This window comes from Cyrtonyx montezumae, unplaced genomic scaffold, assembly GCF_038088225.1.
Source record: "Cyrtonyx montezumae isolate F1298 unplaced genomic scaffold, pur_monq_1.0 scaffold_2, whole genome shotgun sequence".
NCBI lineage: Eukaryota > Metazoa > Chordata > Aves > Galliformes > Odontophoridae > Cyrtonyx > Cyrtonyx montezumae.
Window position 1 is genome coordinate 9,304,476 of NW_027071936.1, and position 25,179 is coordinate 9,329,654.

Below are 25,179 nucleotides of genomic sequence, written 5' to 3' on the forward strand. Positions count from 1 at the left end.
CATCTTTTCCGAAGTACGGAGGAAGGGAAACTGTGCTTACAGAGCAGTTCTGTGGACAAGGCTTTAATGGAGCCACCAGGTTTTACGAGTCAAAAAATGTCATTTTCACACCTCTCTGTGAGCGCTTGTTGGCTTTCGCTATGACATGCTCAACAGCTGTTCACAGCTCTACCTCCCATGCAAATCTGTCATTTTTTAGTTCTCCTAGGGCAGCCTTCCTGTGCTTGAACGTTTCTACAGGCAGGTTTACTTCTCCATTTAATAGATACTTAGAGTTATAAATCTCGTTATCCATTAAAAGCACAGGGAGCCAACTAGGAAAGTATCACCGTCAGATAGTCACTGAACCTACTGAGCAGCCTGCATACTGTATGGGCTAAATGCATCTAAACGCATTACACCTCATTGATTGGGATGAGTCTAAAGCAGGTCCTTAGCCATGCTGACTAGTGATGATCATTCACTTGATGCTGACCGAGAGCAGTGTATAAACTTCAGATGGGGAACTACATCTTTTCCTAACACCTTCCTCCTTCACACATATTGTATGTTCAAGAACTACTCGAGATCAGAGTAAGATGTACTTTTTGTTCCCTTTTCTTCCCTCTCAGCAACATTAGAACCTTTCAGCAACTGTTAAGAACAGACACGCAGAACATATTACCACGAAGTAAGCCTAACTCTTCTACAGAGCAAGCAGCCCAGCAGGCTGCTTCCATTGCCATGGCTTACCTGCCAGAACGTGTTTCTGGGCTCGTCCTTGAGTGTTTTAACTGAACGTCTTTTCTTGTAAGTTGTATTTTTCGTACTGTTTTCACCCGTCTCTGTGTAAGCAAGAACAGAGATAAGAAAGATTAAAATAAATATTTGACAAAACACAGGCTCATGGGCCAAACAGCTACTAGGATTAGTCCGCATGCTACGTTGCTGCTGTCCTTTGTCTCCAAGGGTACACAAAGACAAACTACCTGTAACAATAGGTAACAGTCACTGCCATGGAACACTTTCTGACTGTAAAGATACAACCAATACTGCTGGCTGAACTATTTGCCCTGCTGTCATTTAAGAAACGTAGTTTTAAAAGGCAAACAGGAGGTCATTACCCTTCCTTGGAGCCTTCTGAAGGTGGCAGTGGAAGGCAAACACTACCTGGAGGAAACCAGGACTGTTTTCTTAAGCTACCCTTTATAGTTTTGAATGTCCCAATGTAACTCATGACATGACTGAACAGCATGATGCAGAAGCAGCAACTCAACCACCACCATCTGTGTCAAGTCAGGTGCTGTCTGCTGGATCACTCAGGATCACAGAACTGTAGGGGTTGGGAGGGACCTCTAGAGATCATCGAGTCCAAGCCCCTGCCAAAGCAGCTCCCTAGCCCAGGTTGCACAGGTAGGCGTCCAGGCGGGTCTGGAACGTCTCCAGAGAAGGAGACTCCACCACCTCTCTGTGCAGCTGTGCCAGTGCTCCGTCACCACACTGTGAAGGAGTTCTTAGATTTGAGCAGAAATTCCTATGCATCAGTTTGTGGCCATTTCCCCTCATCCTACTGCCACACACCACAGAGAAGCGTCCAGCTTTGTCCCTTTGCCTCCCACTCCTTAGATATTTATAGATGTGGATCAGATCCCCTCTGAGTCTTCTTTTGTCAAGGCTGAACAGCCCCAGGTCTCTCAGCCTTTCCTCATAATGGAGGCTGCATAAAGAACCAAATGAAGCTTGGACTTAAGAGTTCACACTTGCCTGTTAGGCACTGAAAAAGACCCATCGAGGTTAGAACAGAAAGTGACATTAATGCACCTGAAATCTCCAATTTATATCTTATCACCTTCATCTTCTGCCATAGTTACAGCAATTAGGCACTGCATCTTTTTAATAATTCATAAAAAGGTGTGAAAAAAAGATGCATGCTTTGTTTTTTAAGTACTAATTAGTTACAGTTTGTTTGCCAAATACAGATTTCAATACATTTTATGAGTAAAAAACAAATAACAAGCTAGATTAAAACTTCTTTCTTCTACATTTGTCCATTTTGCAAGCGCTTTAAATGAGACCTACACATTTTTCATGCTTACCCCAACAGCTCTAATTATAATGTGTCAACAACAAGTATTCAGTCCTGTAAGAACGGACTGAGAAGACAACAGTAGCGTGCTCTGAATATCTGTAGCTAAAGATTACCACAAGACTGAGCGGAACAATCTCCAAAACTTCAAGTATAAAAAGGTGTTGCTTTGCTTCTCAACAATCCATACAAAAAGGGATTTCTACGTTAAGCATAAATAACATAATTAAACAAAAAAAAGGAACCATGCTTATAGGAAGACATTTCTGAGTAATTACAAACACACAGCAGAAAGCTAAGCTCCTAAACCAGGCTGTAGGAAGGCTTTATTTTGGTACCCACCAACAAAACTGCCATCTGCTGAGATTTCCCCACGTGTTGTTTGCACAGACCCACACTGTGAGGATGCACACTTGCTGGACTTTCAAACTAAATCGATGTGTGGGCATGGAGACTGACAGGAAGGACCTGAGCACCCTTCCATTTCTTACCCGCATTTCTTCACGTCGCTGCAATTCCTCCACCTTCCCAAACTGTAACACAGCACTGCTGCTGAAGTCAAGATTGCTCTGACACAACCAACACACCCTCCTATTACCAAATGAGAACGCTTGTTAATAGAAATACTTTCTAGTTTATTTTTATCCTGTAGCACTCCAGTGTTTTAAGAGTCAGATGACTCATTTAAGAAGCCACAGTGGAAAAAAGGTATGACCTCCTGCCTTCTCTTAAGACAAACTACCTCTCATAGAACCAGAGTCCTTAGGGATGGAAGGGACCTCTGAAGGCCCTCCAGTCCAACTGCCCTGCAGTGAGCAGGGACAGCACAGCTAGGTCAAGTTGCCCAGGACCTTTATCCAGCCTCGCCCTGAATGTCTCCAGGGACGAAGCAGCAACCACAACACTAGGTAACCTATACCAGTGCCTCACCACCCTCGCTATAGAAGAGCTTTTCCTTATATCCAAGGGTATAAGGAGCTCTCCCTGTGGCTTCTGAGAGTGGGAATCAGACCTGAAATCAAACAACTGAAGCTAACCTGCCAGCGATCCCCCCACACAAAACTCTGCACCCCTGTGACTGCAAAAATACAAAGGACCAATGCCAAAATGTTGGTCCACCCTTGGAACCACTCGGGATGCAGACCTGCCACGTGGCTTCTGATTCTGTGCAAAGGGTGCTTCCATTTTCACCCATTTAGAAAGGCATCAGAATGTGGCCAGGCAAGTCTGTCAGCTTTCATTCTGCTCTCCAATCAAATTTTGCATACAGTTTATAAGAATAGGAATTATTTCCGCTGATCTTGAAGGTTCAACCCATGTTTACTAAAATAACCATTCATTATAATGGTGGAGGTGCCTGTCAGTACTAAAGCAAACACCTGGGCTGAATCTATGGCACGGGATGCTCCACGGTCATTAAGTTTGGGAAAGACCTCTAAATCATCTAGTCCAGCCAGTCCCCACCATGTCCACTAACCGTGTGCATCAGTGCCACACCTACACGCTTCTTGAACACCTCCGGGCATGGTGACTGCACCCCCTAGCTGGGCAGCCTGTTTCAGTGCCTGATCACCCTTTCTAAGACGTTTTTCCTACCGTGCAGCCTGTACCCCCTCCCGGCACACAGCTTGAGGCCATCACCTGCCATCCTATCGCTGTCAACTAAGAGAAGAGGTTCACCACAACCTCCTTTCAGGCAGCAGTAAAGGGTGACAGGGTCACCCCCTGTGCAGGAGACTGAACAAGCCCCGTTCCCTCAGCTGTAAGCCTCATGCTCCATGCCCTTCACCAGGCTTGCTGCTCTTCTGTGGGCACGCTCCAGAGCCTCAAAGTGCGGCAGAGGGCTACAGCCCAAATTCACGTCTCCTTTCCCATCACCTTTCCCTTCAGTCACACTGAGAGGTCCACACACCTCCCTCCCTCCCCTCTCCCCCCCGGACCGCCACTTCCGTCCCCCCCTCCCATCCGGGCATCACTTCCAGGTCAGGAAGGCACCGGGCAGCTTCCGGCGGGAGGCTGCGGGGCGGCGAGCGCTGCCGGCCCGCGGGGCGGCCTTGCGGCGAGCGGGGGGAGGGGAGGGGGAGGGAGGGGGGAGCTCCCCGCGGGCGGGCAGAGATGTTGGTGCGCCTGTGGGGGTTCCTGTACAGCAGCTACTTCCGGTTCTGGCTGAAGTGGCTCTGGAGGCTGCTGACGGGGAAGTGCGAGCTGCAGCGCGTCTGCGAGGGGGAGAAGGAGGGCGCGCGGAGGACGCTGGGCATCGGTAAACGGGGACGGGAGCGGGGGGGGGGAGAATGGCGGGGTGGGGGGGGGAGCGCGTGCGGAGCGGCGTGCGTGATGACGTCACCGGGCGCGTGGTGGCGGCGGGAAAAACGGTGCCTCCCCCTGAGGCGAGCTCGGTGCCGCCGCGATCCTCCTGGCCGTTAAAGAAGCCTTCAGCAGTAGCCGTGGTTTAAGGCTGTCAGTTGCTCTGTACCTGTTGGTTTTGATAGTGCTCTGCCCGTGTGATAAAAACAGGGCTTCAACACAAGAACCCCCCGTTGTGAATTAATAAAACCGAGCTTGTTCAATGTGAGTGACTTCTTTCATTATCGTTGCAGAACGTTCACTGGGATCGTCCAAAAATAAGGTAATTGTTAAAAATAGTAAAATTACAACAAAATAGGTTAATTCTGTATTGTTATCAGCCTTATTTCAGAAGCAGATGCCTGAAAACATGTTCTGAGGGAAGCAGAAAGTAGAGAAGGAAGACCCGGAGGGAGAAGAACAGCGTTCTGGGTGGAAGACAACTTCAGATGGGCACAGTGTATTTATTATTACCGTTTGCCCTTTGTTCCTGAAGTCTGTAGAGAGGCAGAATCCTACACTGAGTTCTGTTGTTTCAGCTCAGGTTCATACCTCAGTTTCGTTAGTTTACCATCTCCTAATTTTGAAGCATTATTTCCTCTCTGGAGTTGTGTCATTTCTGCTTCTTGATGGCTGCATTTGTTTAGATTGAGGTTAGGAAGATCATCTTTTAGTTCAGCATTTGAAGGCGAATGAACCTAAACTTGAGCGATGTGGTTTTTGTCAGTTACCTACAAATGATGCCTTTTTATTGCAGTTAAATTTAACAATTAAACTAATTATTGAAGATCTCCTTGTACATCATTTGAGCACATTTATCATACGCATTTTCAACTCATCAGCTGTTCTCCTTGCGTAGTTTTTTAAAGAATACTCACGTGGCAGGCATCCAGAGGCTGAGAAGTAACAAGAGTGAAGCAGGTGATAGATTTCTGCATTTGTTTCTGCATTCCTCATGAGGTCTTTTACTCTGTAAACTTCCTAGGTTCTAAGAAATGCTCTAAATGCTGATGAAACTGAAGTAGAGAAGTGTATCAGAGATGTAATGAAAGAAAAGAAAATTGAACAGAGGGATATCAGGTACGTTTAGAAGCCTAACACAGGACCTTCAAGGCCAATACTTCTGGCTTACTCCTGCTGCTACTTGGTCTGATGCAATCATGTGGCAGTTATGTGGCGTTAGGTATAGCTATGTCCTGTTGGAAAATAAATTGCAAAGTTTAAATTTATATGAGTCTGTGATAACCGCTTCCACGTCTCACAGGTCACTTGTGCCACTCCTTGCTTTTAAGTAGCAGTATCATATCGTGTCATCAGAGATTTTAGCTGAGCATCATTCCATGCACGTAAGCGAAGAGCGTCTCACTGTGCAGCTCTCAAATCAGCTGGCAGTTTTATATGTGGAAATGGGATCTAAACAGCAATACCAGTGTGCTGAAGTATGACATGTAAACATGAAGCCCTTCCCAATTTGAGCATTTACGTTGTGCTTACGACTTTTCTTAGTTTTGATCAAGCAAGAATTTATGGGTAATCACACCTCTCAATAGCTTCTGTTATTTGTTATTGTTCCAGGTTTAAGACAAGTCTGCATGTGTCCTTACTGCAGATAATAGGTTATAAAAAACTTTACTTGGATGTGGAAAATCTGAGGAAGGTCACATACGATTCGGAGAACGAAGAACACGAGGAACAGTTAATTGAGGTAAAAAAGAAACCAACCCCAAAGCAAAACCTGTACCCATCCCCCACCATCAAGTCCAGCAGTTGTAATGAACTTGATCTAACAGCCACATTATGAGCTGCTCTAATTAAAGCTCTATTCTACTTGCAAACTGCTAAGCTGTTTGACTCCTCAAAATAAAATGCCAAAGCAAAGCAAGTGAGTAAAGGAAAGATGCCTGCGCTGGGATCACTTGCTGTAAAACCACACAGAACACCAGCAGCAGACTAATTTTCCTAACAGGTCACTGAAGAATATTAACTGAAAAGCTAATTTCTCAGCCAACGATTACTTAATAACAAAAAAATCAACCTCTTATTACCTTATCTTCTCTCTTATTACCACATCAGTGTTGAAGAGGCTTTTTTAAATGACTTCGAACTTGCAAATGCAGCAGTGTGCCACTTTCTTAGTAATTCATAAGGACTCATCTTGTCATGGAAGTCACAAATTTGTGCAGCATGATCTGTTGTGTATTGGACGCTGCTGTCCCATCAGAATATGAGAAGTCTTTGGGATATGAAACAAATCTTTGCTTCTGTAGCATCTACTTAGGGAAACCGACACTTCTAACGTTAAATGTAGTCATTTTCATGTCTGTAATAGCGTGTCTCCTGATCACCACTAACAGAAAACAGCATGTGGGCTGTATCTGTGCCACGGTCTCTAACGTGCTCTGAATTATGAGCTGGAATACTTGAAAGCAGTGCATAACACGGTGACATGTTTGCGCAGCTCTGGAATTTGCTGATGCCTCACGAAAATCTGAAGGGCAGAATCACGAAGCAGTGGTGTGACATTGGCTTCCAAGGCGACGACCCCAAAACGGACTTCAGAGGAATGGGCCTGCTGGGCTTAGTGAACCTGGTGTAAGTGAAACAAACTGCTGAGCTTCCACTCTCGTGGCTTTGCAGTACCTGCGAATTCACGCTAGTTAATTCCATTTGCGATAGAGACCAAATGAAAGCGATTGGAAATGCTGCTTACATAGAGACAGAAGCTTTAAATAAGCTGATGATTGCAGCAGCTTCAGACATTTTACTGTAGAGGTGAGGGGAGAAACAGAATTGCTGCAGACATTTGATTGCTTGTGAATTTAAAGTAATGGAAGGTTTTGTTTCACGCTGGCAGGTATTTTAGTAAGCATTACACCAACGAAGCGCGTCAGATCCTTTCTCGTTCAAATCACCCAAAGCTGGGGTAAGTCATAAGACTTCTTGCTATTTTTTGTGGAAGAACATGTGAAGGCTGTCAGGTACTTGTTCTGAAAATAAAGAGGAAAATAGTTGTGTTTTTTTTTTTTTTCCATTTAAGTAGAAACCAAAGCAGAAAGGCCTGAGAAACTGAACAGAAATCATTTTCAGAACCAGAAATGTTCGCAGTTTTTTTTAGAACAGACTCAGTAGGACTCAAATGATGCAAAAGAGAGGCTCTGGTTAACACTTGGAATACCACAGCTGTATTTTTAATAGCTTCAGGTTAGATGTAGAACTAAGCACTTATTTTCCACCTCCTTTATATCCCACGTAGGGACAGTATAGATGCACTCTGATCTATATGCCCTGCCAAGAATGAGAAACTTTCCTAGCTTATTTTCAGGAATATTGCCTTATGTAATTAGGTCACTAACTAGATTCCTGAGGCATTTTCATTAATTAAGTACACGAATCACTGACGTAAATTCCTCTTCTTTTTTTTTTCCTTAAACAAACACTTGTTTTAACAGTCCTTAAAAAACTTACGGTGGGAGGCTTTCTAACTGTGCACCAGAAAAGCAGATTTTTAATCACAGAACTGCAGGGGTTGGGAGGGACCTCTAGAGATCATCGAGTCCAACCCCCTGCCAAAGCAGCTCCCTAGCCCAGGTTGCACAGGTAGGCGTCCAGGCGGGTCTTGAGCTTCTCCAGAGAAGGAGACCTCACCACCTCTCTGTGCAGCTGTGCCAGTGCTCCGTCACTGCACTATGAAGAAGTTCACACATGCGGAGAAGAAGATGAGGTGACCGTGCTACTGATGCTGTACCAGTTTTTTTTCATGCACGCTTTTTAGTGCTCCAGAAGATGTAATCATTTCAAATGAGTAATCTGAATTCAGTATTAATTGGCTTTCCCATCTCCTCGTTGCTTCATGGAGGCATTTAGGAAACTATTGCAGAGGAAATAGCATGTTTTACAATAGCTCACTTTTATATGGATAGATTAAATAGGGAACTGAAAAAGGGCCTGTTGGTCACAGTTAGCTCAATGAGCATTATAGGAAAAATTGACTCTGACAGTTACCATAGTACCATCTGTTTCTGGGAAACTTTGACGTCCTTCAACACATAAGGTTTAAAAAACAAACAAACTGTGATTGCTGTTGCAGATATTCTTATGCAATAGTTGGAATTAATCTGACCGAAATGGCGTACAGCTTACTTAGGAATGGTGCTCTAAAGCCTCACCTGTACAACGTGGTGCCTGGATTGCCACAAATGGAACACTTCCATCAGTTTTACTGTAAGTATCCGTGGCTTACGCTCAGAGTTTCAAGGGATTGAACATGGTGTGTAGGACTGCTGTAGGCCTAAGTAGCTCGAGGCAGGAAATTGCAGAGCTCGTTTGTGCAGATCTCTATTTATAATTTTCTTCACAGGTTATCTGGTTTATGAGTTTGACAAGTTCTGGTTTGAAGAAGAACCGGAAAGCATTATGCAGTTCAACCAGTACAGAGAAAAATTCCATGACAAGATTAAGGGTCTTCTCCTGGATTACGATGTGACATTAACCTTGCAAAACACACCAAAACCGTAACTCCTCTGCAGCATATCCGCTGCTGCATCACAAGGGAATGGTGCATTTGGTTCAAAGTTGTGCAGGTTTCGCTATGAACTGTATAACAATAGAACTCTTTTGCATAAAAAATAGAAAAGAAAAAAGCTAAATTTGGTGAGGAAAGCTCGGACAATCAATCTCTGTTTACAGCTCTTACATGCTATTCTCCAAAGGACGTTTCTGTGTGTACACTTACCTTGTTGTTTAGTTTGCTTTTGTTTTTACCTGTAAGGCTGAAGATCCTCCGGATCATTTGCTCTCTCTTTCTTTTATGCCCATTGGTGCAAGAACTTGAAGCAGGTATTTATTCTGCACGGTGTTTTTCATCAGTAGGTTCAACTGATAATTGTATTTTAAAGCTATTTTTTTTTAGGTGAAGTTTTCAGTTTTAGGCTTCTTGTGTTCACGTTCTGTGCGTGTAGTCATCACCCACGTGTCAGTGTTGTGTTGCTGTGCTGAAGGGAACGTGTTAGTCATTGACAGCCTTGGAAAAGAGGCTTTACTCATCAACGCACCCATGGACGTACTACTAATTACTTCCGGCTAAGGAAGTTTTCTGTTTGCTGCAAATGGCTGTGCTTGGAAAAAGCTTGATTTGCAAGCAAACAGAAAAAAGAATCAGAAATCAACAGCGTGAGGATCAGGTCCTCTTTCTGAAAACATTCCTGCTACGAAACTCCTCCATTCTTTCATCTTTTGAGATGTTTGACTCAGTCGCCGGTCTTTTCTTTGGCTTTTTGCTTAAAGCAGCGTTAAACAGATTTGGTAAAACCATCGCTTCTTTTCCTAGAACCTGCTACTAAACAAGTGCCTTCTGCTTTATTCAGTCAGTGCTTTGTTTTTATTCTGGGAACCAGATTGCAGCCTTAGAAACTTGAGTTCTTTGGGCAAAGCTCTTTCAGTAGGTACTTAACTAGCACCCTGGCACGACGTTTTTATACCGACATGAGCTTTCTTGGTTATTTTTTAATCATCTCAGGTGAATTAGCTAACTGCAGTCAGCCGCTCACAATGGTGAGGTTCCTGAAGAACGCGGATTTGGAGCAACAGAGGAACGAGCCAAACCCCTTTATGTACTGAGTAACACTACACTACATAAACACTACATTTGTTATTATATTGTGTAATACTACGTCTCCTTGGAGAGATTAAAAACCCACATGGATGAGGTCCTGAGCAACCTGCTGCAGGTGCCCCTGCTTTAAGAGGGGGAGTTGGACCGTGGGGCTCTGGAGGTGCCTTCCCACTTCATTAATTATGTGATTATCATATTAATAGTGACCTCTTGCACTGCGTCCACCCGGCTGCTCTTGGTCCCTTCAACATTTTTGATCTTTGTATCAGTGGGAAAGCTCCTGGTCAAGGCATACAGTACCCATATACGGGAGGTAATGCAGTTCTGTCTTCTTTTTATGGTACTTTAGTTACTGGTAACGGTTCTTGAGTTTACCACACACGGGGCAAAGAGAGGTTCAGCTCTCCTACATTGGACTGATATTGTTCTACTTAAAAACAAATACAGTTTGTAACTATGAGTAAGTACGGTTATACCGTGGCTTGTAAGCAGAGCACCAGTTTTGCTGCTCCCAGGTACGTGGAGTCTCATAACTGTCACCACTGAAATAACAGATCTGTGGTGCCATTTCTCTCTGATCCCTGTGCAAATTGGACATCCCTAAAGTCTGATGGAGGGAAGGAGTGGGAAGCACACACTTTCTCAGTGGCTAAAAAGTTAGTTGTCCACTACGTACTAGTCCCAGCTTCTTTCACATTTGTCTTCTGTAATGATTTTTGCTATTGCTTGTAGATCTCATTTGCAAGTAAACACGACGCATCTTTCGCATTTCAGAAGTGACCACAAGATTCCTGCTGCTGCTACCAGACAAGGAGATCCCGGGTTTTATTTTCACCTTCCACTTGCTCAACAGTAACAGAGCTGTTACAGTCTCAGAGATCCCTCTCTATGGTAGGGTCTGCAACTTTGGCTGTTCTATTGGCAGTGGTAGCTTATAGAGCCTACACGCTGCCCTTTCCAGCCTTGAAACTTGTATTCTGCTCCCTGAGCTCTAGGAAACTGCTAGCTACTGCCATCCTGGTTCAGTTTTCCTATCACTTAACAAAGACATCTCAGCATAGAGCAGATGTTAAGCTCTGTCAAATGCATCTTCATTAGCTTTGTTTTAATTACACCATCTCAACCCAGCAGTCACCAGATGAGTGGTATATGTGGGAATGCATTCGTTTTATGTGCTGTTTGTTAAAGATGAGTATTTGCTAGGCTCCACTACGCTTTCCCAGTACGTGGTTAGGACCTGCATGTATTTTGGTGTGATCAAGTACCCCAGTTCTTCTGGCAGTCACAGTGCGTAGAATAGTACCAAGTCCCCCCGTTCTGCGTAGAATAGTACCAAGTCCCCCCGTTCTGCACTGTTCGTGGGCTGAGTGTATTGTGGTAGCGACTAGAACACGGGGCTGGGGGGAGGGGGTAAAACTGCATTTAGGGGAGGGAAGAGAAGTGTTTAGAACGGTGTTGTACTGGTCAGTGTGTTCTGTACATCCTCTCTTAGAGAATGACAATCCTAAGGCTGTGAGAAATTCAAAACAGAGGTAAGCGCCTCTCCGCAAGTTGATGTGATCAGCTTGTTTTAACTCCACAACTCGCTGCTCAGAGTTCCTTCTAAGAATCTTAAGTTAAAACCTGGTAAATTCTCATGCTGTTATTTATTAACTGTCACGTATTGTTGGGTTGCTAACACGCTGCAAACTACCCCTTGTTCAAGGGTGTGCTTCAGACACGGCACCACAGTGCAAACAAAGTTAGCTCAAGATACGAAAAGATGATTATAACTCAAGGGAGAAGCTAATCATCCATTGATTAAACGCACTGCTTCTATGTAACCAACTTAACTGGAAAGATTTGAAGGCTGTGCAACCTAAGAAACAGAAATGTTTTTAAACTGCTGCTTCTGATAGCACAGACAATAGGATGCCCTGTCCTAAAAGGACGACCAGAGAAGGGGCCTCGAGTAACAGCAAGCAAAGCCCAAGCGTTCACTTCCTGGGTTTTTCCATCCTTAGTATATATAAACATTTAAAAACTAAAATGTTAGTTAGCCTTGTCTTAAGAGTCATTGCGATGGAAGAAGTTTGTGTTCAGTCAGGTGGGAATTCAGCAGTCACCATTACTGAAGAACACTGACTGTGGAGGTTTTTTGGTCATAGCTGTTTGTTGTGTGTTGCTGTAGTGCAGTGGTGGTCTATCTTGGACTGATGTTCCCTGTGCCAGTCTGTATATTGTCTTGGGAAAAAAAGAAACAGATGCCTGAGAGCGCTCCTGGTGGGCAGTTTCTCCTTATCACACTGTGCTTAGATAACCGCATTCTTAGAGAAATTTATGTTTACCACAGTATAAAAAGCAATAATGTAAACTGTGATGTCTGTGTAATGGAAGCATACGTTTACAGCGGTAGGAAATAAAGAACGAGTTATAAAAACACTGCCAGTATTGGTGTGTTCTGGCCTTGCTGTTACAGAACCAAGTCACTTACTTGTGTCTTTCCCAGTAACTACAGCACAGCTAGCAGAAGCAGTAGAGGCAGCAGGACGTGGATGCACACGGAAGCTGAACTGACAAAACACCGGTACCAGCTGGAACAGCTGCCTCACCTACACTGCCTAATGTCAAGAACAGCATCCAAGATACGTATCTAAAAATCAAACACCAAGAGAAAGGAATGAGAGATTAAAATCCAGCTGTGAGAGGTGTTTATTTTTAACACCCAAGATGGATGGCGTGCTGTAGAGCAACACTTACATGCAAGTCCGCTTGGAATCTCACATCTGTTGGAACAGGGAACTGTCAAAAGGGAAAGTCGGTTTGACATGGCTGATACATCTTTGTGTACTGTGACATTGAACGCTCGCTCCCTCTCTACGAATGGACATCTTAACTCAAGACAGCACTTCTGTGGCTGACCACGAGCTGGGTTGTGGAGTAAGAAGTGCACAGGTTGGCTGCTGTGCACTGCCACCCTCTGCTGCCAGGGGGAGGTGATTATTACCGCTCCCAAACGATCACCAGCTATCTCCAGTATAGTTTGCTCAATGTTTACTCCAACAAAGTAAACAAGAATATATATATATGCATGTATAAAAATACATCAGGGACGTTTTAATGGCTAGGAAAAGCTGCCTCGTTGCTAGGAGAGAGCAAAGCTCTAGGAGCAAACTGACAGCTGGAAGAGCTGGCAAACTTCTCTGGAGAAAGTGAAAGCCCAGTTGATCTTGGCTTCTCTTTGCTCCCCAAACTGAGGGATCTCCCTACCTCCACAGGAGCCTTTTCTGATCTATCACTTGCTCAACTAGGCACGTTGCAGGCTGACTGAGCTTACACACTACCTCTAATCTGCTGCTTTAAGTATCCCAATGGAATTCAGGCCCTGCCTAACAGTTTCTTGTTTTGTTTCCGTACTGCACCTACCACCAAGAGACCCAATTACCCCAGGCTCAAAACGTAGCTGCAAAGTCGCTAATAGCTGAGAAGCTGTGACAGGAGGGACACAAGCTATGCGAGTACCCAGCGTAGTGCACAGCCTACCCAACACAAGTGCCATCTTTCTGCTTGACCAATTGCACCAAGGCTACTTCCTTTCTCTCCCACAGCCCTTCTACACAGCATGCCACACACGCCATGCCGGCCTCTGCCATCTTCATCTACAGCAGAGCAGCTGGCAGCTCACATCCGCTGTAACAGAAGTGCCAGCGCCACTATATCCAACCCCTGAAGGTACTTTTCTCTACAGAACCCTTTGAAAGTCAGTAGGCATAACACTGTACATGAGTTCTCCATCTGCTTACCAAAAACACAAGTCGAGTGAGCCTTCATGAGCCCCAACAAATGCTGTCCTTACCTCTAATACCCAGAATTAGAAGTTGTGATAAATAGGTAACATTTAACTTTATGCACTACGAGTATCTGAGAAAGTTGAAGGACAGACTGAAGAAAACGGAAGAATGTTTCTGTGTAGCTTCCCCTCCTACTTTAAATAGAGCTGCATGAAACAAACTCCCGTTCCCTCACGGCTCCACTGTCTGTCACGTGGCGGGCAGCACCCACCCTGCTCCCAGGCCCCTCCCAAACCAGACAAGCAGCACACCAGCATCCAGACACACGTTTCAGATCTCAAGAGGAAGGTGGTCTTCCTTTTTGTTCTGGCTGTGAGACCAACAGCTCACAGACTCAAGAGTCTCTACCTCTAAACGCATCAGTCAAGAGATTTGCTTACACAACACATGTAGGTATACAAAGACTTCAAATATGCACTCACGTTTTCTTGAAGGTCTTCGCATGAATGAAGGTCTGCATGCTGGTCAGCTGAACTTCAGTAACCTTCCTCTCACCAGCTTGCACACCCAGGTTGCAGCAGCTGTCGCCATCAAACAAACACCCACTGGGCAGCCATGGGATGCAGCCCCTATCAGGTTTAACCAAAATGCCCGGAGAACTCGGCTCACCTGGCTGCTTCCCAGAGAAAAGCAACTCTTCGAGATGACGCAACTCACGCTTAAAAGCATCGTTGGGATGGTTGTGTGATTCAGAAAGGTAAGGAAGGCTGTGCAGAAAGACAAACAGAAGTCACCTTGTAAACGGCTACGGGGATGGGAAAGATCCTTGTGGATGCCTCCTCTCGTCAGATGGAAGTTATTTTGCTGTGAGACTGCCAGTTCTGGCAGGTAGAGCGCAACTGGCAAGTTCTTTTTAGGATGAAATGTTCTTCATCTGCAGTCCACACAACTCTCTGGGTGTGTGGCAGATTGCTGATATGCATAAAAACGGTGAACAGAATGAATAATACCAAGTAGTGTTGCAAACGAGATATTTTACGGACAGTATAGTTAGAAAGATTATCGTGATGGAAAAGAGACAATCAAAATAAAGGAAAACGCTCACCCGTATCCTAGGCTCATGGCAAGAAACTCCAAAGGAGCAATCTCCAGAAAGAGATCCTTTCCCAGTGGCAGTCAGCCCTTAACTGGGGTCTAGGAGAGTTGGAGCCAGGCTCCACCCCTTCCAGTCACACAGGTGCATTGCCTCCACCTGTGCTCCCATGGCTGACTCAGTGCTTGCCTCAGGTGATCCATCCGTGGTTCAGGCCGTGATTCAGCAGTTCCCATACAGCAAGATGGTAAGTTTCAAAAATAAATACATATTTACCAATTAGATATATCTGTTCTATTACTGCCACGGTTGTGAGGCTGAAAAGCATTTTAATATTGACAAACATAGAAGCATGCCTAGCGAGCTATGGCAAAACACAGATGCTCTACAAAATACCTGTGGGTCGTGAAGAAGCATTACCAACTGTTGTCACCAAATGTGACACCAACAGGGAAAAGCGTTCCATGGAACTGCTCAGTGTGAGAGGCCAAAGGGGACTGCTTGCTGGTTGCAGATGGAATTAAACACATCCAAGTGTCTAATGAACAGAAGTGCAAACGTTTTTCTTCTGAAAGCTGGTGTTGTAGAATCAAAGTCATCTGCCTCTGTAATAAAACCAACCACCTACTTTCCCTCTAGCATGACTTTAATATTAAAAATCAGATCTGTGCAGTGTATTTTATTTGTTTACATCACCTATTTGTGGTTAAAAACCACTTCATCTGACAGTTTAAAAGCATTCTTTTAAAATAAAAAATAAACACAACTTCTGCTAAAAATTTGCAAGTTACATGGCTGCAATATACAGGAGTATAAAAAAAATCAACAGTATTCTACAGAAAATATTCTTCAAACAGCAAATAAAGATTAGGCATAGAAGCATGGTCCGGAACTGAACAAGTATGAACTATAAAACAGCTAACAAAATCTAAAAAAATCCTGAATATCTGTATAAAAGAAGCAAGGATTGAAAGTGCAGGTGCTCCAGTTTGCATTTTAACATATTATTCAGTAAGCTGATACAGGATACTATTCATTTGATATAAAGTGACAGTGTTCTCAGTAAGACTTAAACATTCAATTACATTATCTTGCAGCTTTTTCATTACTTCTACTTTACACTGTTGTAAATGAAGGCTTACGCAATACAGGTTTTTAACTTCTTAATCTAACAAGGATAGAATAAATTGGTGGTAAAGGTTAGTTTGAAAAGCTAAGCTAAATACTCTGTAGATCCAGCTATACACCTTGTGTTTTTGTGTTGTTGTTTTTTTTTATTTTATTTTATTTCTAAAAACATCTCTCGATTTTACGGGGACTCCACCAATCTGTTTTGGTACCTGCACACACTGACTGGAGCACAGCAGCAGCAAGGCTTCCAAGTCTGCTTGTTAGGAACAGAGCTCCAGGCAGGGTCACGACAGGCATCTCCCCCTGGCGGCCGAGGGCTGTCCCTCTGCTGGGTTTGCTGAAGCTGGGGGTGGCTGTACTGAGGGAAAGGCAAACGGACTCTGCGTTCTGCTGGAGCAGAAATCATCGTACTTAACCACATTTGCGTGATGTCCCAGCTCACCTTGGGATGCCCTTTTGACTTTAGAGTGTGCCATTCTCAAGCAAGGGAAGTTAGGCCCCAGGCAGGCATCACCGAGCTGATCTTGCACATATTTGGAAAACAAAAATGAAGCATACCTTCAAAGACAGTAACCTCTTTGGGAATAATAATAATAATAAAAAAAAGAAGTTATATGCCATCAAGTTATCCTGCAGGGATGGTGCCTGGAACTTAATTTCACCCTCAAGTCGTACTCAGGTTGACAGTATCCCTTTAAGTACTTCCTCTTCTTTTCTTTTTAAAATCAGATCTCTGTATATGTCTGTTTTAAAAATGCACACAAATATCAGCGTTAAGTTTACATTTAGAAGAACTAATCTTTACCATTTAAAATTGACAGCAAGGTTAATAATACACACACTTCACTGACAACTGATATTTTGTTTCTGTATTTCGAATAAAATTTGCATTCGTGTAACATTTCCCACAGAAAGAGTGATTATGCTTCAAGACAGTTAAGTATACACCCCGACATTTTCACATTAGTGAAAACAATGAACGCTTTGCAAATACCAAGGCCTGTGCCAGGTACTCATAAATACATACTAGAAAAAATAAAAAACAAAACAGAACAACCGCCTTTCATCCCGACATAGTAGAGATTTCGTAGTCGCTGGCCGAGGTGATTGCTTTACCCATCATCCTTACATTTTTAGCATTAGTAATCCTAGCCATCATGGACACGGGCTTATCGAAGTACCTGACCAGCGCTGGCTCAGTCAAAAGGGAGGCTAAAAACTGTTCAAAAGTGATGGCCCAGTCCCTGTCAATGCTAGTGCTCCTATGAAGAGAAGTGGTGTGGTTGCTCCGTACTAAAACAGTGTCCTCACCAATGTCCTCGCAATGCAGCTTTTCTTCTTCGTGTGAACCTGCACTCAGCACCGAGTAGGAGGACATCGAGCTATCATCTTTTGTATCGTCATCAGAAATGAGCATGGAAGAACAGGCTCCGTTGTCCCTGGGAGAAGAGTCTTCAAGTTTAATGTCTTCCATTTGCATGCCCAGGGCGCTTTCAGTGCAAATGGCCTCCGCGTCGTTGGTGACGAGGCTGCCTTGGAACGGCTTGTGCTGTTCGAGGGGGTACTGCTGGCTGTCCTTCTTCTGAAACAGCTCGCTCTGAATAGTTTTGCTGCAACTGTTACTGCTGCTGTCTGCCTCTTTCGTGGGCTGTACCGAGAAGAGCTTTCCGACTTCGCCTATCTCCAAAAGCAAGCTTGTCACAGCAGCGGTAGCGTGGTACAGATCTTGTTCATTGGGGTCTTCACTGAACATATTATACATTGTCTTGCACAGTTCGATGAACTGTCCCTGCACACAGGAGGAGGAAACATTAATGAGAGAGCAGGAAACAAATGCAGCTTCCGAGATCTAGCAAACCAGTTTAAAAGAAGGTTGGAATAGAGGGATGAAAACAGTTTGCACGACTTAACCGTAACCGAAAATACTCTGGGTAGAGTCCAGAAACCATTTTCATTATTGGATAGCCATGCGTGTTGCCACTCTGAAAGCTATCTAGAATATTCTAAACTACCGTGTGTTCCTTCCTACAGATGACAAATTTCTCCCTCTGCGGCCAGAGGAGGGTAACAGAGGGTGAGCAGTGAGACACAGCATTCATTCCAGTGGCTTTTCTTATTGGAATTAGTGTAACTAGTAGTCTGATAAAACCAGTGAGAAGTAAAGAGAAATGAAAGAAGTGACCTGTGGTGCACTTTTAATTGGCAGCGGTAACTCAGCTGAAGGCAAACCTTTCACAACTGACTAATAGGAAGGAGAAGATTTGCTTAGGGCTACCTAAAGAAAGAAATACTACACTCCCTGTAAGAACACTTTCCCCATAAACTCTGGAAGGAACAGCTGTTCCAACATGTCTTTACTCTCCCTAGCTGCTACGGATTTGAGACTGACAGCATAAATTACCAAACACAAAATGCTTCTCCCAGCTACCATAAATTCAGGGCATGATGTGCTTGTTGGTAACATTCACTGTCACATCACCCTCCATCTATAAGTCTAAATAACACCTCATCATTCCTATATGTATGCATCTCCCTTTCATGACATTCTGGGAGCTGAATGCCACTATGTTGAAGGCAACTAACTTATGTATTCAGCTGACTGCTGTGTTGGTAAAAAAAGAAAAAAAATACTATCTGCCACAAAATAAAACCCTTACTTAGCATTAACGTATTGAATAACTTAAATATGTTTTTAAATTTTGAAGTTCATGAGAAGTAAATGTCAGTAGAGATACCTGGTTCAGCTTGGGCAAGTCCTTTGAGTTTTTTGCTTTGGATTTATTCTCTTGGCTCCACATTCTCAGGTAATTTCGATTCTCTTGTGAACTCTTCTTGCCTGTTATCAACAGATTACCCAGAGATGTGAGAAAAGCACATTAAGAAATCTTGATATATTTTTCCATTTTCAACAGGAGTATCTTGTCAAGAAATTAAAAGATGTAATTCAGAGGGAGACAACATGCATACCTTTGTCCGTTTTCAGACTCACTGTAACAAACCCATCATCTACTCCTGGTTTGTTCCTGCTGTCTAGACCAACAACTAGAAAATAAAAGGGTGGGGAGAGAGACCACTGTGGTTTTACATCTATAAATAGATTTCAAGTGTGCAGTACGAAATACATAAAATGTTCACATTACAGAAAATGCAGAGCAAAAATGCTAAGACTAAACCATGACTTCGTTTATTCTTATGTCTCCTGACAAATGCCATATAATTTGTAATTACTTTCATTTATACTTACTGTTAAAAATACTTGGATTTTTTGTGTAAAACCATGATTAGTCTTGGTGTTGCCACTACCCAAACAGTTTATAGCACGACTCATGTTTGCTGGCTATATTAAAGCACCTTGTTTTATCTATTATGACTTTAAACTTCTAGCTCTAGTCAGTTCTTATCCGTGTTTTCAGACAACCTTACTTCTCTCTGTAATCTGGACGGGTAATGAAAGAAACTGAATGTCACACATCTCCAAGGAAGAGAATGTCATTTAAGACAATGCAGTCGGGAAAGGGAGAGAGGGGGGGGAGGGAGGAAGACATTATTCTCCAATGCACAATCCGGGGGAGCCCCTGTGGTACACACACACACCCACACACCCCCCACTAAGGATATCAAAATAGGTACACAGGCTACATAGTTCTTACAGAAAACAGTTCACTTACAGAGTCTGACCCAATGAAAACGCAGCTTTTTTGAAGTGCATTACCTCGTACTGCCGTACTCAAGACAAAGGATGCATACCGTGCGTACACTCCGGAGTGATGTCTTCAAAAAAGTACTGAGTGGCTTCAAAAGCAGAGTCTGGTTCCTCTTGCTCAGGGGATGGATCTAAGCGATACCACAAAACTCCACTTCATTAAAAACACTACACTTCCATAAAAGATACAAAAAATTCCAATTGACACACTTAACATTTTGCTTTCTAGAAATAATAGCTTGAAGATGTAAAGGCTCAGTTCACTGGAGATGAAACATCTGTGAAAATGATCTGGATTGTAAACCAATCAAAAAATATCTTTCTGAAAATACTTGTATCGATCCAGTGGAGAACCCGAGAAGAAAGCCTTGACACAGACAACCGCGGCCAACTCTGGTCCAAAGTTCAGTTCTAGCCACAAAAAAATGTATTTAAAAGATATTTTAATATAATTTACTTACCAGGCAAAACATGCATCTTATACAGTAGCTTTAGCTTCTCTGTAAGATCGCCATGGCATGCTGCACCTAAACAGCATTGTATACAGTATGTTAACACTCAGTATTCAACACCATTCTATTTATTATTGCTAGAACATTGCATTTAGAAGCTGCTACACTCCACAGCTACATCACTGTACCACCTTTACAGCCCCAGCTAGATCAGGAAGCAGTCATCTGACTTCTAAGAGGATAAGGTCTGCAGTAGAAATAAATTAATACCATGAGAACACGGAACACCGTACTTAAAATGTTATACTTCAATTATAACTCTCAAAAATGAGCAGTCACCACCATGTTGCCATTAAGAAAGGTCCCCAGCTAGAAGTAAAGATGACATTTTTTTGTGGACTTCAAACTTCCTGATCTGAGGATCCAATAAAAACATCACATGATTTAGAACACTTCTCAGGAAGAAGCAAAAATAGTAAGAAGACATTCATGCAAACACAAACGCTATTCATCACCATTCAGCCAAGGGCTAACTTGATATTTATGCAATACCTTCTGGTGACAGATATCTACCTCAACTCCTTTCTGAATTTAGCTGCATGAAATTTAAGCAGACTACTGTATTAAGTAAATTGATGTTAGTTCATTTGAAAGCACCAAAATAACCTAAAATCGGACTTCTTCGTAAATCATCCTTTTTACGACACGTAATTAGGAAATAAAGGAATTAACATTGATTAACTACGTTGAACAGGTTCACTTTACCTTACAGCGTCAACCTACCTCTGTTGTGCAAACGACAAGAAAGCATGGATTAAAAATACTACCATAGTCCACTGTTAAGACTGCAATAAATAAGATGTCAAGCTCAAGAAGTTGGTGCATCTACATTAGTCATTTTACTTTTAACTTGGTCCTTTAAATGCTTTCAGGACACAGGCTACCTGGTGACACCTGTAGGCTTGTTCTCGTCCATCTCCCTGATGTAATGAGTATTGAAAAAGCTCAAACAGCATTGCTTTTGGGTTCATTTTTCTCTTTTTTTTTCTTCCTGAAATGCATCTGTGTGCTTTCTCACGAAAGGTTCTTTTTCTCCTCAAAACGTACAGAAATTAACACAACACAATGCAGGATCAGATGTCAGCCAGATGCTCCTGCAGACAACCCCGTGGGCCTCCCCCAGAAGAGGTCAGACAGTTTTGCAAAGGGACAAACAGCTTACTGGCAGCTTACAGGAACTGCCCGGCAGTCAGCTGCACTGGGCTACCCCCCTACCCCAGGATGAGCCAAGAAACAACATTAGCCCACAGCCACAAAGTCAAGAGGCAGAAACAGACCTCTGGCAGACGTGTGCCTACTGTGGAGTCAGGGAGACCTTTGCAAGTAATTTCATCTTTTTGGGGTGTGATACTCTGCCAGTTCTTATCCAGAAGTTTTAAACGAGTGGTGCAAGGATGATACACACAATTCACTCATGTCTTATCCCAACAGCTCCATGAGGCTCCACCTCATGCCTTCTGTGCTACAGCAGCTGAGCTTCTAAACTCGCCATTCTGCTGCCCCCAGCCCCACTTTCCTCTCATTGATTGAGGTGCTTCCAAGCAGCAGCTGATGCTCCTGCCTAGGTGCAGGCTACCAGCCCTGAAACTTAACTACTTGATGAAGAGCCAGCTCCTGCCTCACTTCGCTTATTCTTAGTCCTGGCGCTCACAAATTCCCTTTGCTGCAATATTGACTTCGAGCTCTTGAAATCTTGCTTCAAGACTTTCTTGGGTCACACTCCCCAGTAATGATGCTTAACTTCCCTATCCAACCGGCATCATCATTTTCTCCTTCTTCAGTTTACTTCTACCCCATTCTCTTAATCCACAGGTCTGTTTATTGACTGCAGAAGTAACCTAAGTAGTACTGCATACGCTGTGAGATGTGATACCTTCCTATTACTTAGGGACACACACGAGCAGTCAGCAGAATTCTGAAGAGAAGCCCCTTTTTATTCAGGAGCAAACAAAACCAACACCCTGACTGTATCCTCCTCCTGCTCCTTCTATGTGCACATGGATTAGAAGTAACTGCACCACTAAACATACAGTCTCCGTGAGTCAGCAGTCAGGGAAATCCAGGCAGGCGTGCACAGAAAAGAAGACAGGAGTGCTTTGTGAAGTAAAGGTTGGTTTTGTTGCTGCTTTTTTAAAATTTATCTTCACCTATAAAACGTGTCCAAAGTGAAGTACGAAGGATTACTTCTGAGAGAGAACATCATCGCCTCCTCCAGATAACATCTCAAATTCCTAGCTCTTCTTGAGGTCCAACTCCCACCTATAAGAGACTGCATCAAGCTGCGATACAGCTACAGCAACAAGAGACTGTAAAGGATTCAGTGAAGCTTCTCACATAGAATTCTTGCAAACTCGCTCTCAGCGCAATCCCGTCACAGCCTCCAGTACCTCTCCAGTAATGCTTGGTGACTGCCGGCTGTTGTGGCCACAGCTGGGTTTCCAAGCAAGACAGAATCCCACCCTCAAACCACTGGCAGTAGGAAGCAGTACAACAGAGCAGCAATCACTGATACTCCATTTGGGAGGAGTATGCCAGATGGTTTGTCAAGGTCTGTGGAAGACGAGCCACTATCTTCTGGTCACGTTTAAAAGTCTTCATCCAGATGCAGATGTGTTCATTGATGTTAACACTGACAGCTGCTGCTGAAGCAGGAATAAAGAAGACTGTGTCTTAATGCAATGATTTCTAGATGAGTTCATGTTTAAAGGAGGCAGGGCTTTGCTTGGTCACATGAGAAAGCATCAGGAGCAAAATGAAGCCTTGTGTCTTTAAGGGAGACCTACAGCTGGGCTCTCAGCCAGGCCCTCCTGGGACAGCTGGGAATACTGCTTCGCACCAGGTCTGGGGTGCAGCTATATGAGGCCGTGCCCAACACACTGCCACACAGAACCACTCAGGCTTCAATCAGTGTGTGGCCCATGAGCAGTCCTCCCAGTGTGATACACCCATGCCTAGTGTAGATGCACCTACTGACATCAACCTCAACCCCTGCAGGCACTGCTGCCATATACGAGACTAAATTAACTGAACAGCTCTTAAAACAAGAGAGGACTTACGCAAACCAGCACACATAAAACGCAAACTCGTTATCTGATAGCTGATAAAACAAGTACGTTTGTGACAGACTGGATCCCCTTTAGAAACAAACTGTTTTAGTCAGATTATTTTAAGAGTGCTGTGGATTCTCCTTACTTAGCCCGGACACGAATTCACGGAAGTTGATGAGCAAGTCTCCATTTTCATCAAGAAGTCTGAATAAGCGTGCAGCTAATACATCTGAATGAGTTCCACATGCCCAAGGAAAGAGGAGAGCAAACATTCCCTTGAACTGCTCAAAATCAATACGGTACTGCTCCAGGTAAGGCAGGCTGGGATCGTGACGGTCAATAGCATTGCTGTTTCCTCCCCAGTAGCAGCTAGTCAGATGCTCTGCCTAAACACAAGGCAAACGCTGTGGTTGTCATCACCTCTGTAAAACAGCTCATCCGTTATCAATCAGAAAGGAACAAAACTCTTACAACGCACTCTTAACTACACAAGAGTAACAGACATTCTTCCATCTACCTAGCTCTTGCAATTCTACAAGAGATTCATCCCCATAAAATGATATCTCTATATAAAAAAAAGAGTCAGGAAGAGGGAGGTCCCACGGAATCTCCAGTTTCAGGGTATAAGAAATTAGCTGATTATTATTTTTTAACCATACAGTTTCAAAAACACCACATGCAAATCTACGTTTCTTAGTCCTACTGCAGTGAGTGGAAGCCCTACAGCTAATTTCAGTGGAATCTACCTCGAATCAACTCAGGAACTTCAAGAAAGAAGTCTTAGCACTGCACAGTGATTCTCCACACTGGACTGTGTCAGTGTCCCTACTTCCACAGCAGACTGGAAACAGCCACTGCAGGACTGAGACAATCTTAGGCCTCGATATTACAGATGGGAAGTAATATTTCATGGGATATCATAAATCTCTTTGCTACCAAACCAGAGGATTTAAGTATCTTCTTTCAGGGCACTGCAAACAGAAGGCAAGCTATAGTGTTTTAATTAAATCTGTATATTGCTGTACACTTAACTAAGACATCACTTTGTGACACCACATTTCCAAATACTACATTAAAGCACTAACAACAGCAAAAAGTCAGCTGTTAATATTAATATTAATGAAACATTAAGATGGCTATTTTTGTGTTCAACTCTAAAAATCAGGTACAGAGAGACGAGTTTATAAAGATGGATCAAAAGCTCCTTTGTGTTGACTTGTATTACATAAAAGCTTACTGTGTTTATGCATACTTATTTTTTCCACGAACAAATCACATATTACATTAATTCTTCCCTTACTTTTAAAAACTGTTTTTTAAATATATATTCAGTAATCAAGCAGATAACTCAAGTTTGTATTAAGATACCTGACAGAAAACTCACAGACACAGCCTGGCCTTTAGCAAACAACCCAGTCCTGTATCACATAGAAACATTTGCTTTTCCTGCAGGCACATGATCTTATCTTGACGTCACCTTTACCTTGAAAAGAGCATACAGTTCCTCCAATTCATCGATAGTGAAAGAAGTCTCCGTCACAATAGTTCGTACCTTTTGAAACATAACCAACAGTTTTTAGGCATTTGAAATCCACGTCTCACATTTCAGAAACGGATGGGACTTCAGACTTGGTACAGAACATTATTTCAGTACTTACCACGTTGCGCTTTGTCGTATCTTCAAGGGTTTGGATAACTTTCAGCCTCTGCTTGAACCTCATTTGTTCAATCAAATCTGCTCGGATACTTCCAAATTTCTTAAGGGAAAATTGGAAAAAAAAAAGACAAAAACAGTAGTTTGCGTTTTAACTACGTACAGCTTTCCTTTCATGTACTTAAGCAATGCAGTTAAGGGAAGGATCACAGCCAAAATTCTAAAAATAGTAAAGATATGCTTTCTTGCT

At 43.3% G+C, this 25,179-nt stretch overlaps 2 protein-coding genes across 2 annotated transcripts in view; one reads left to right on the top strand and one right to left on the bottom strand.

Annotated features, from left to right (window-relative positions):
- The first annotated feature begins 4,144 nt into the window (after positions 1 to 4,144).
- ELMOD2 (ELMO domain containing 2) lies at positions 4,145 to 9,140 on the top strand. The gene is made up of 8 exons (XM_065736349.1): positions 4,145 to 4,325; positions 4,663 to 4,691; positions 5,394 to 5,488; positions 5,984 to 6,113; positions 6,867 to 7,000; positions 7,263 to 7,331; positions 8,496 to 8,629; positions 8,766 to 9,140. The coding sequence occupies exons 1-8, from the start codon at positions 4,181 to 4,183 to the stop codon at positions 8,921 to 8,923; spliced, it is 894 nt and encodes a 297-aa protein (XP_065592421.1). The 5' UTR covers positions 4,145 to 4,180; the 3' UTR covers positions 8,924 to 9,140.
- A 7,620-nt stretch (positions 9,141 to 16,760) lies between these two features.
- The window catches only part of TBC1D9 (TBC1 domain family member 9), a 38,191-nt gene continuing 29,772 nt past the window's right edge, over positions 16,761 to 25,179 (bottom strand). Inside the window, exons 14-21 of the mRNA XM_065736328.1 lie at positions 24,934 to 25,032; positions 24,759 to 24,827; positions 23,421 to 23,661; positions 20,178 to 20,243; positions 19,761 to 19,847; positions 18,981 to 19,055; positions 18,749 to 18,849; positions 16,761 to 17,802 (exon numbers count right to left, since the gene is read on the bottom strand). Of these exons, the coding sequence (XP_065592400.1) occupies positions 17,077 to 17,802; positions 18,749 to 18,849; positions 18,981 to 19,055; positions 19,761 to 19,847; positions 20,178 to 20,243; positions 23,421 to 23,661; positions 24,759 to 24,827; positions 24,934 to 25,032 (1,464 nt within the window). The 3' untranslated portion in view covers positions 16,761 to 17,076. The remainder of the gene's footprint in view (positions 17,803 to 18,748; positions 18,850 to 18,980; positions 19,056 to 19,760; positions 19,848 to 20,177; positions 20,244 to 23,420; positions 23,662 to 24,758; positions 24,828 to 24,933; positions 25,033 to 25,179) is intronic.

What these genes read in the sequence shown, in the direction of transcription:
- ELMOD2 (XM_065736349.1), top strand. Translation starts at nt 4,181, where the DNA reads ATGTTGGTGCGCCTGTGGGGGTTCCTGTACAGCAGCTACTTCCGGTTC. An exon ending in GCGGAGGACGCTGGGCATCG is followed by an intron (nt 4,326 to 4,662) that starts GTAAACGGGGAC and finishes TTATCGTTGCAG; the next exon opens with AACGTTCACTGGGATCGTCC. An exon ending in ACACTTCCATCAGTTTTACT is followed by an intron (nt 8,630 to 8,765) that starts GTAAGTATCCGT and finishes TTTTCTTCACAG; the next exon opens with GTTATCTGGTTTATGAGTTT.